This window comes from Daphnia pulex, chromosome 7 (assembly GCF_021134715.1).
Source record: "Daphnia pulex isolate KAP4 chromosome 7, ASM2113471v1".
NCBI lineage: Eukaryota > Metazoa > Arthropoda > Branchiopoda > Diplostraca > Daphniidae > Daphnia > Daphnia pulex.
The window spans coordinates 6,605,137-6,617,940 of NC_060023.1; the positions used below are offsets into that span (position 1 = coordinate 6,605,137).

A 12,804-nucleotide genomic window follows, 5' to 3' on the forward strand; every position below is an offset into this window, starting at 1 on the left:
ACAATTAGCCAAAGATTTATGGCGCGGGCTTTTTTGAGCGTTCTGAAAAATGACAAAGCTCGGAGCTGGATTTCTCAAAATCCCATTTGGAGCGCCTCGAAAACTGGCAATAAAAAATTATTTTGCTCGACCTGCAACAGTTTTTCAGATGTTCCAAGCGTCTTTGGAAAAAAACAACATCGTCTGCTTCTACTTGCTGCAAAAGACGTTGAATCCGTGAAATCTATTGTCATGCCGGTCCATGGACTACTTAATCTAGAGGACGGGACTCTTTCCTTATCTCGCCATGTTAAAGCCTGTCGGGATGGGTCAGTTGGCTTAATTTCACGGGAAATATTTAAAATACATCAATCGATAGAGCTTTCAAAGGCGGTTACAATTGTGTAAATCGTTTTTAGAGAAACTATGAAATGAAATAGATATTTAAGTTTTATTCTTAGGAGAACGGGAAGAAAGTCGATTCACCGGTGCCTCCTAGCGACCAACTTAAGTTTTTGTTAAGAAGTCTTAAGCTAACCAAAACAAAACAAAGTGTCGACTGCTATTCTAGAAACGTTTTGTGTGTTCAGTTGTTAGAGCTTCTGGGACTTAGCCGCTAGGTGGCACCGGTGAAACGACTTTCTTCCCTTTCTCCTGTAAGAAAATTACAAATATCTATCAAACTATTAATTACAAGTATAGGAACATTTATTAAGTCAACTAATAATTTTTTGTGCTTTTTTTGCTGCTGATGTAAAAAAATTTACACAGCCGACATAGGAAACCTCGAAGATTCCCGTCTTCTAGATTAAGTAGTCCATGGCCAGTCCGACAGGGCAATAGCCATAGAGGGCTATTGCCTTGTCAGTGTTAAAACCCCCATCTGGTGACGGCTTTTGGTAGCCTTTTTGAATCGAAATTAATGATGTGTAGAATTGTCAGATACCAGCGTTAGCAAGGGATGTTTTGCAATTTTTTGCAATTTATATGCAATATTATCTGGATCTCTTTCAATTTAATCGCAATACAATTTAAAACGAAAAATAGAATATGACCATGATATGACCTACCAAAGTTTTAAAAAATTTCAGCCTTTCTGAATCCATATGAATGTTATGTACAATTAACTACCTTGTAAGTTATAATATGGAACGTTATTTTAAGTTATCACAGAATTTGTTTTTATTTGTTTTCGTAATAATATAAACCTCAATTTGAAATTAGTTTACACGAAAATAATATCTCGTTTTTTTTATTTTTTCATGTTTTTATCCAACAAAACTAGTGTTTCATTAAAGTAAGCTAAGGTATATTAATTCTGGAGGACCATATTTGATAAAATTTCGTATCATTAGTTCATTACAGATGAATAGTTTTTAAAACTTTTTAATAGTAAAACATATTTTTGGAAAACGCAACGCATTAATAAATGCGTTGCGTTATAATTTAAAGCATGTAAATTACATGGATTAATTTACAACAACAAAGTGAGTCGCCCTCAGTCTTGCCCCTTTACCTTGTTTCGCTTTGTTTTGCTGAAGGTTAAGCCGGAGTTCTCAGAAGTCAGAATGGGGTTCGAGAGGTTGTTTACGACCTTATAATGAACATTGACCAACAACGTCACTTTCCATACCATATTCACCTTTTCTGCTGATTCCTCCGCTGATTTTCCATCAGGAATATGGGTCCCGTTCTTTTTCCCAAGTTCCAGAAGTGTCAAAAATCCAAGCTCTTGTTTTGTCGGTTTCTTTAGTAAATTAGGGACCCCACAAAGGTAATTGTGTACAAATTTCCAGCAGGCAGTAATGCTGAAAATATTGTGTTGACAATTTTCAACTATATCCAGAAACAAATATTAACGGACTATAAAATTTATACTTACATGTTTTTCTTCATTCTGTACTATAGCTCACTCTTTGCAGAACTGAAAGGTGTAGAAAAAAAAAGGAAAAATTTCAGCAGCAGAATTATCTTGGCTTCCTTTTTTAGTGGTGATTCGTTATCGCTGTCGTCACTACTGCTTGGAACATCCACGCTAGTTTTTTTTTAATCCACTGGTAGATGCCTGCTCTCACTTTCCACAGCCTTAGCAGCAGCTACTATCTGTTTGTTTTTTTCGATGACTGATGAATCCTCCATTGACTGAGCTGCTGGTCTATAAGATAGTTTCTTTTCTGTAAAAATTCGTTACATTATTGACGTACGACACGTAGTTGATCTTGAACTGAAACAATTTCCAAGTGAATTGCTCGAAACTCCATGGAGAAATCTAGAAAAGTATGATCACTTTTTAACGTGTTACGGATCAACCGATCCATAAAAACGAGCTGGCAACGCGTAAATGAAGGAGAGGTAATGGCGCGGAGGAGCGGACAAAAAGGGGCGGAAGGATCGAGGCTGTCAGAGCAGCGAGTGGATTACTGTCAGACGCAGAGAGAAAGACGTTGAATAAAAGTGTTTAAAGCAAATCAAGTCTCGTGTATTTTCTCGTTATCCCGGCTGGGTTAAACAACGTGTTCTTTAAAGTTCCAATCGGAACATTTGGTGCCGAAACCCGGGAGCCGAGCAAACCCGAAATACAAGATTAGAGACGATACGCCCCAAAACGCCGACAGCAAGGCAAGCAAAGGTACTGTGCGACTGTAATAAACTTGTATCATTCTAGAGCTTAGTACACATAATGACGGGCATGTAAAGTACTAGAGTACTGGGAATGTAGTTTTTGTAATAACTTAAATAGCCTTGACATTTGGGATTGCTCCACAGAGAAACTTTATAAACTATACTTAAAGGAAGCGCTAAGGGTAAAGGCGAAGCCATTAGCACATGGAGGCTGGGCAAGGGACTACACGTATAAGGCTTGTACGCGTAGTGCAGAACTCGCACTAGGCAATTAGCAATCACGATATTAAGTAGACATAAACATTTCGGGCTCTACGGGAAAACTGAAACTGAATTGAATATCATTATTCCTTAAAGTGAATATGTGATGGGTAACCAAATTCTCTGCCGGGTCAGAAACGGCTTCCTCTAAAATGATCCCACCAGCCGCCCTTATCTTGCCCCTAATACCTCCCTAATACCTCTGGCCCGTATTCCCATACCTTCTTGGCCCCTTGTTGTTTCTCGCGTCACAGGGAAATTATCTTGCCTTGCTGGTAACTTACCCAAACCCATATTTCTGTCATGTAAAAAAAAAAACCTTGAACTGATATTTCGTCAAATTTCTATTACATCAAATCAAACCCTAGCGTCGCATAATTCAGTGCCATCACACAAATTTATCAAATTCATGTAGTTATAATTCTAAACCTTTCTACAGCGTGTAAACCAAGCGCGAATTGAGAGATAAAACACCCTCGTACGGACTCAAGTCGCCTTACTGAAGTATCGACGTACAAAACAAACCAACAATAATCGAAGGTAAAGCAAATCGTGAAAAAAAAAATCGTAATCGGCTAATCAAATTAAAATGAACGATCATAGAGAAAGGCAGAAAGGTCCAAACCACAAGACTAAACATTGAACGGAGAAACTCAGTCGTACCAGAAACGCTATTGAGATAACTAGCACTTCGTCGTCAGTAACCAAAGTGGTAATCGCAATCATCGTAAGGCCTTAAGGCAAACAAATTTACTAAACGTTTCAAATCAACAGGAACGACACCATGTCAGATTTAGAAGAGGAAAGCCAAGAACCAGAGGTAATTAAGAAGCTGTGAATGATAACGAAGGCTAGGTTCACACGACTATTGAGAACCATCGACACCCATGTGGAAAGAAGAGGACCGTCAGCCGCGCTAATGGTACACAGAGAGAATATGACCGAAATATACGAAGAGTGTATGCGACACCACACCACGTACGTCAACAAGATGGCCTTCGAAGGAGACGAGAACGAAAAGGCGACTAAATGGGCCCAAGATCTAGACACCGCCTATAGAAGAAAATTGGCCGAGATGACGCGGCTAATAAACGAGAACGACCAGACTGGCGGCGGAGATGAGGAGCCGATCGTGAACCCGAGGAGCCCAAGGACGCTGGAAGCGACGCTTCGCGCTAAGAAAAGAAAACTGGAAGACGATCTCGAAGACTCCCGGATAGAAGAAGCCAGGCGTGTTGAGGATATTCGCAGACGGTCGCAACGAGAACAACAAGCAATCGAGACCGAGTTGGCCATAGCGCGTAAACGGACGGATGAAAGCGGGCAGCCGGAAGACCGCTAAATTCGACGCCCAAGACGGGACAAAATAGTAACCCAGGGCCGCCGTTGAACATCACGCCACTGAGCTATCCACCCGACCAATCGACATCAGAAGGAAGACACTCAGGAGTACTAATCGATGCCTGGATCTACCAGCCATTCAACCAAGTCAGCACCGGTGCAGAAAATCAGCAGTTAGTAACCATGGCCATGCTACCCAACCTACCACTATTCGGAGGCGACCCAAAAGACTGGCCCATGTTCATACAAGCATTCAAGAGCATGGTGCACGACGTCTTCACTTCTGACGCCCAACGCCTGGCAATGCTGCATTCAAGACTAGAAAATCGATTACGAATAGGGATGAGCCAAGTACTGACGACGCCGATGGCTTACCGTGATGCCCTCCAAGAACTGCATCGGAAATACGGACATCCGCACCTTGTGGTTAGAAGCTACATACGAAGTCTCATGGAGCTCCCGTCACTAAGAGAAAGCGAAGAAGTCGACGAGTTTGCGGCAAAATTGCACGGGGCGGTAACGACGCTCGAAGCAGCTGGATACGGTCACGAGCTTAATTCAAGCGTGGCATTGGCCGAGATAGTCCATAAGCTACCACCATCAATGATAACACGCTGGGGAAGAAAAATGCATAAACTGCTACCAAAGGTACCTACGCTCCGCGACCTAGATATTTGGATAGAAGAAGAATTGATGAGCACCAGAAACGTACGAGACATGACCCGGCAGCTGAGGCGAAATCCGATCCCAGCACCGAAACCACGCCTTGGAATGTTTCAACCGACGGTGAATTTCATTGACCAAAAGCCAACTGAAAAGGATGCAGATCAACATCCCGGAAATAATAAATGCGGCCTGTGTAAATTAGAACCCGGTCACCGATTAGCATTATGCCCCAAGTTTATCAGCATGGAACCTACTCAACGAGCACAAGCTGTATACGATCTTAAAAATTGTTTCCGATGTTTGGGGAGGAACCACAACAGTAACGAATGCCGGAAAACAGATGCGACGTGTGGTGTAGCCAATTGCGGCCAGCATCATCATACACTGCTTCACGGAGCAGACCGAGTAGCGCGAAAATGACTAGACCTGAATCCAGACACGGCCTGCCTCGGAGTCGTGAAGAAAACCATCGATCTACCGCTGTATGTCTGGATCCAAATACATAACGGCCCTCGGAGCATAACAGTGCTGGCGCTGTTAGATACCGGTTGTAACACCACACTCATCACTCGAAGAGTCGCGGACGTGCTGGGGCTTAAAGGGAAGACGATACCACGCAGGATCGGAGCATTTTTCGGAGCAGCACCTTCCTTGCCGATAAGTATCGTACGTTGCCAAATTACACCGTGTAAAACAAGAAAGCCACTCTTTGATGTGGAACGCGCCCTCGTAGTTCCCGAGCTAAAAGGAGCCGATTTCTACGTGAATTGGGAAAAGGAGAAGCAGAAATGGAGCCACTTACGAGACCTTGATTTACCGGCGGTCGACTCCAAACAGATTGGCTGTTTTGTCGGGACCAACACACCAAGAGCGCTACTACAGCTGGAGAGCCGAATTCCGGACAGAGGTGGGCCAGTCGCAGTTTTAACACTTTTCGGATGGACAGCAATGGGTGAGATTTCATACGAGCCAGCCACCAATCCTGATCTGGTCAATACAACATGCGCAGCAACAGCCGTATGGCAAGAAGATGAAGCAGACGAAGCGGTCCAGCTCTGGTGGACAACGGAACTGTTCAACTCCACAACAAAACGACAAAAGCGGCATAGCGCAGAAGAGGCTAGAGCGATTGAAATTCTCACCCAAACGATACGAAACCTCGGCGATAGGTACGAAGTGGGACTACCGTGGAAGACGGAAGACATCCGCCTACCAAACAACAGAACGAGCGCGCTTCGCCGCAAACGCAACAAAAATCGATTTAGACTGGACCCGGATTTTGCGAGCAAGTACACGCAAGCAATCGAAGCAAACGTAGCAGCGGGATTTGCCAGGCGACTGACTCGATCTGAATTGGAGGGCCCGGTGGGAAGAACGTGGTATCTTCCGCATTTCCTAGTTATCAAACCAAACAAGCCAAATAAACCACGTTTAGTTTTCGACGCTGCCAGCCGACATGAAGGAGTTAGCCTCAACGACGGCCTCATTAATGGACCGTCGCTACTAACGAATCTGCACGACCTGCTAGTCAAATTCAGGGAACGTCCCTGTCCGATTTCCATGGACATTGAAAAGATGTTTTTACAGGTTCGCGTGAGAGAAAAGGATCAAGCTGCCTTCCGATACTTGTGGCGACGGCCAGGAGATAGTGGGCCACCGGTGACATACCAAATGATGGTCGAGATCTTCGGGGCCGCTTCCTCACCCACATCATGTTCGTTCGTCTTACGACGTATAGCCGATGACCACCCAGAATACGCAGACATAGCCGACAAGGTTATAAATAACTTTTACGTGGACAATTATCTAGACTCATTTAATGATGCAGACGCCGCCATTTCCTGTTGTCACCGTTTGATTGAACTTTTAAAAAAAGGTGGTTTCCCTCTAACTCAAGCGATGACGTCGTCAAGAGAACTATGGCTCTCATTCCCACCAAAATTTCGAGCCAAACCGGCGTTAAACATCGATCTAGATGACCTGCCAGTAGAAAGGACCCTGGGACTAATCTGGGAAGGAGAGTCCGACACGTTTACCTTTCTGCTCAACATCGAGAAGGATGCGGATACTAAACGCAAGATCGTCAGCTCAGTGGCCAGTATTTTCGACCCAATGGGATTTCTGGCGTGCGTCACCGTGATTCCGAAGATAATCATTCAAGACATCTGGCGACTAGGAAGAAAGTAAAAGGGTGGACTGTCGTGGGACGACGAACTTCCAAGCAGCATAACCGAAAGATGGAAAAACTTCGCACAAGAACTGACGCTACTACGAGAGTTGAAGATACGACGGTGCTTAAGACCAGCAAAATTCGACCCCCAGAAAACCCGGTTTGAGCTACACACGTTTACCGATGCCTCAGAACGAGCGTATGCGGCGGTCGTGTACCTACGCTCAGAATGCGACGGGATAGTCGACGTCAACTTGGTAACAGCCAGAACAAAGGTTGCGCCATTAAAGCAGCAGACGATCCCTCGCCTTGAATTATTGGGAGCCGTTTTAAGTTTTAGATTGGCCCTACGTGTAAAAGAAGCTACAAGAGAGGAGATATCAGCGGTAACGTGGTGGACGGATTCATCCACGGTCCTGCATTGGTTGAAAGATGAAACAGCGTTCTACCACTCCTACATCGCAAGCCGGAAAGAACTCATCCTAAGCGGATCTACAGCAGACCAGTGGCGACACGTACCTGGGAGACTAAATCCTGCCGACGATGGAATTGGTGCGAAGAAATTGGATGGCGCTCACCGTTGGTTCAAAGGGCCATCCTTTCTCAGGGAGGATTCCAGACTGTGGCCAGACAGCAAAAAATCTAAAGCCGCTGCAGAATAGTTAGAAGAAATTCACATCGTTGTGAACGCCGGCCATCTGGATTCTATTACGGAACTGATCGAACGATCAACCACGTTAACTCAACTGCTTACAGAAACGAGAGAGCCGCAAGTAGGAGAAAGAGAAGAAGATCCGTTTAAAACCGCGCTGAGAAAATGCGTCGAGAATGTGCAAGCTAGAAATTACCACCAAGAAATTGCAGCACTCACGGCAAACCATCCCATACCGCGTTCATCATCACTAATAAAGCTTAGCCCATTCCTCGGAAAGGACGGCTTGCTACGTGTAGGTGGTAGGTTAGAATTCGCTGCCCTAAATTACGACGCTAAACACCCAATGATCCTACCCCCAAAGAAAAATTAACGCGTCTAATTATAGCAGACGCACACGAACGCGTTCATCACGGAAAGACGGAGCGGACGCTATGTGAACTAATGGCCAGATTCTGGATCGTTAAAGGGCGTCGAGCCGTTCGAGCGTACGTGGAGTCCTGTATGCAATGTCAGAGAGATCATAGCCGACCACTCCAACAACAGATGGCATCGCTTCCGGCAGATCGCACTACGCCGTACCTCCCCCCCTTCACGTACGAGGAGTGGATTATTTTGGACCATTGTTCGTGACAGTTGGACGGCGCGTTGAAAAGAGATATGGGTGTATATTCACATGTCTTGTGACGCGAGGAATTCATATCGAGGTGGCGTGGAAACTGGACGCCGATTCATTTCTGATGGCCTATCGCAGATTCGTGAGCAGAAGGGGATCGCCAAGTAAGATTTACAGTGATAATGGTACTAATTTTGTCGCCGGAAGAAAAGAGATCCAAGAAGGAGCGTCGAGAGTGGCCTACCAGAAAGCATCATCGTTGCACAGCCCCCCGGTGAGCTTGTACAGCTCCGACAACGTCGCGGGAGAAGAAAATGAGTTGCGCTCCGCCTTGGAAACGTTGAAGGAGAAGGGAGAAATTGAAAAAAAACTTGCGGAAGAAGGTGTGCAATGGCACTACTCCCCGCCGCACGCTCCACATTTCGGTGGAACGTGGGAACGTTTGGTTAGGTCCGCCAAAACAGCGCTACGAGCCGTTCTGCGGGCGAAAACCGTATCCGAAGAGGTGCTCAACACCACCTTAATCGAAGTGGAATCCATGCTTAACGCCAGGCCACTGACGCACCTGAGCGTAGATCCGAGAGACAACGCGCCGTTGACGCCAAATCATTTTTTACTTCTACGAGCGCATCCACACATTCCCCCCGACGTGATAGAAGCAGCGGACGTTTTATCTAGGCGGCGATACCTAGCGGCTCAGGAACTAGCTGAATCGTTCTGGAGAAGATGGTTGAAAGAATACGTCCCAGCCCTGACGGAAAGAAGGAAGTGGACGGAAAGGAAGAGGAATGTGCAAGTGGGAGACCAGGAGACCTGGTGTTATTGGTGGACGAAAATACTACGCGCGGCGGATGGCCAACCGGACGTGTGATAGAAACAACCACCTCTAGCACGTTAGGAGCGGAAACGGTGAGAAGCGTGAAGGTACGGACAGAGACGGGAGAATACCGACGACCGATCACAAAATTATGCCTGCTGCAGACCATCGACGAACAAGGATCGCCGGAGATGGTGGACGATGTTACGGATCAACCGATCCATAAAAACGAGCTGGCAACGCGTAAATGAAGGAGAATGTAATGGCGCGGAGGAGCGGACAAAAAGGGGGCGGAAGGATCGAGGCTGTCAGAGCAGCGAGTGGATTACTGTAAGACGCAGAGAGAAAGACGTTGAATAAAAGTGTTTAAAGCAAATCAAGTCTCGTGTATTTTCTCGTTATCCCGGCTGGGTTAAACAACGTGTTCTTTAAAGTTCCAATCGGAACATTAACGACACATCAACTGATTGTCCTTCTTCAATTAGTGTGGCATCTCTACATATTCCACACTAAATGCATTCCCTTTTTTGGCTTAACATGATCTGAAATGGGAAAATACTTTTAAATAAAAGAAACAATTACACTTTCGAAACACAAATACCTCGCTGCATCTAAAAAAATGTATGTGCGAACAAGCAAATCGTTTCGGTAGTGCATGGTCACTGTTGAATGGCGATTTGCACATGGGACTTACAGTGGATATCAACGTGTTTTTTCTTCGAACTTTTTTTCATCTGTTTTTTCCCGAATTTGGGACGTCCATTTGAGGAAACACAATTAAGTTCAGATCAATTCAGAATTAAAATGAATTTCTGATTCTTTATTTCACAAGATGTTTTTGGACAGAGAGCTCTAAAGCAATGTACACGTGGAAACAGAAGCAACAACACAGGACAGACAATAGCTCCTGCCCAAGACTGCCGGTATATGAACAGACATACTCACGTTATAATAAAAAAGCCGTCGTTTGTTCGTTTTATATTATTCGGGAATATTATATAAAAAGTTTTGTTGCGTTATAAGTGAAAAATGTGGTATATTATATAAAAATCTGGTTCCATTACATAAAGAAATTTTATTTTATATTAAAAATCTGGTTCCATTATATTACAAATGTGTTTATATTAAAAATCGGTTTGATATTATATAGAAAACAACGTTACATTTTATTTTTAAAAAAGTGGCACAAACGGCGTTCTTTTTAAATCATCCTCAATAATAGGACCATTAGAAAACATTTCGTGTTACAAAGTTTTGCAGAAACAAAAGAAAAATCTATCGTTCTCAGGAAGTAACCTTTCTTTTTTAACTAGGTATATTTTAATAGGAGTGAACAAAGGTAACTAATTTGGGTTTCAGATGTAATAAAGGTATACCCATCTTCTTTGTGGTGCTTGTTCATAGACAAGCGAGTGGGCGCACTTGTCTGTATTCCTCCATAACTCTTTTCAGCCTGGAACCAAAAAAGTTTTCCGACGTTAAACATGGTTACATGGAGATTCCCTATATGGATTTGTCCCAACAAGGTTTAGAAATTTTTAGCCAATTCATCCAATTTGTCCCGACGGTAGATATAGGGAGACAATATTTGGAACTAGATAGACCATACTCTCTAAGAAATACAGTACCCACCAAGCTATTAAGAATACCCCTCGTGTTGTGTGCATTCTTATGGCGCTACTTGTCTCATTGCAACTCAAATAACAGTTGAACATAACAGCAGTCACACTCTAATCGCCTCACGCAAGCCCAACTATGAAAAATAAAGATTAGTTGTGCACCCTGAATCTATTCCCTTCGGATTACGCAAAAAAAAGATTACTCTTCCTCATAAAAAAATATTTTTTGTGAAGACAAAAGAATTTAAAAAAAAAGTTTTTTTTGCTAATAAAAAAACATTTTTGGAGTATGGTCAAATTACTGTGCGGTATGAAAATTTAACTACGTAACAATTTTGTTTAATGGCGGGTTAGATATTACATGGTATTTTAACATCACGAAAGCATTTCCGTTAGAAATTCTGTTATGAAGATCCAATGGGTAATAATCAAAAATTTCTGTAAAATCAAGGCAAATGGATGTAGCAACAATTGGTATGTTAACATGATATGAAACCCACTGTTTGTAATTTTCGTACCAACAGACTGTAACTTTAATTTTCACAGACGATACATTTTATTTCACGGAATTAAAACTTCAAATTTTCTTTGCTAATAAATACGATGTTTCCCATGGTAAAAATTACGCCATATCGGTCAATATGTTTGCAAATGTCGACTGTTGTTGTCAAGGGAAGTATGATTTTTGGCGCTACTATATCTGGGATCTACGGATTGCAATACGACTTTTTTTGCATTTGCATGTGCCCATTGTCTTTAATTTCTACAGCAATACTGTTGGATTCGTGAATTTTAATATCGCCCGTGATATTTCTTAAAATAGCATCAAAGCCATTAGTTTTTAAATCCAAAGAATTGGCCATGTCAACAAGATGAACTTTTTGAAAATTACTGCTGTATACAGTCATGCCTGCAAGTTTCTTTAGCAGGCAAACTGCTCTATATGGTTTTATTTTAGGTTGACGGGAGGTATACTAAGAAGCACTCCTTTCCTCCTCTTTGGATTTATTTTGCGCTTTTCCATTCTCTTCTTCTCTTCCTTTCGGTCTTTCAACTTTCCCACCAGATTGACGAAAATGAGAGGTACAGTAAGCTTCCTAAGCTATACCTTCCGTCAACTTCAAATAAAATAATAATTCTTATATTGTATCTATCTTATCTATTGTATCTATCTTATCTGTATCCTTTCATGGAGCCTTTTGATGCAAATAAAGCTATCAAAGCCCTTAAAGATATAAGGGTTTCTAATTTGTGTCCGTAGATAAACGAATTAAGCTTCTTGTCTTCATGAACATTTTTCGTTTAGTTCTAGAGGAATATTTAACTTGCTGTCGCCAATATTTAGATGCTATTCTGAAGTCTGTACGCGAGGCGATGGAAATAGTAGGCAAACGGACAAATGAAGAGTTTCTCATTCAAGCTACTTTGAATCGCCGTCGTCAGAAGAAGAATTACGATGACGGTATTATTTTTGCATTTTCAGACTTGTGAATTAATTAATTTAGATGTTTAATTTTTTAGATAAGAAAAGGCCAGATGGTTAACCCGGGTGTGTATTCTTACCCAAAAAAAGAACAAAGCCATTTTAAAGGGCACAATCTAGAAGCCGTATTGTGTAATCAGTGTAGAAATCCAATTATTTTAATAAAATATGTTTGTATAAATCCTTGTTATTTCAATACAAAACCGCAGGCAATTTTTTGATCGTCGCGCGACACCCTGCATACGATCACTCTTTGTCTTTCACCGCCCCCCTTAAAAAATTTCCCAATTTCAATTATTATTAAATCGAAGGTCCTGATTTCTATTTTCTTTGTCTTTTTAGGGCTGATAATACCCATTTAGCTAAAACAGATCTGAATGTGTAAAGGGGCGTTCACACTAAGTGGCTGCTCCCCATCCTTTTATTTTTTGTTTGCCTAGAAACAGCTGAATATACAAGGTCAACAAAGCAGTTATTGTCTTCACCTCTTCGAAAAAATCTCAATTGTTCATCGCTCGTTTCGCTCGCTTGAACAATTACTAATTAGTTCCAGTTCTTTTTTTTCGTTTCGTGAGGAA

At 42.7% G+C, this 12,804-nt stretch overlaps 1 protein-coding gene across 1 annotated transcript; it reads left to right on the forward strand.

Moving 5' to 3' along the window:
* Nucleotides 1-4,386: 4,386 nt before the first annotated feature.
* On the forward strand, nucleotides 4,387-5,289 carry LOC124198379. Its single transcript, XM_046594211.1, has one exon. It carries the CDS (start codon nucleotides 4,387-4,389, stop codon nucleotides 5,287-5,289), a length of 903 nt encoding a protein of 300 aa, XP_046450167.1.
* Nucleotides 5,290-12,804: the final 7,515 nt, after the last annotated feature.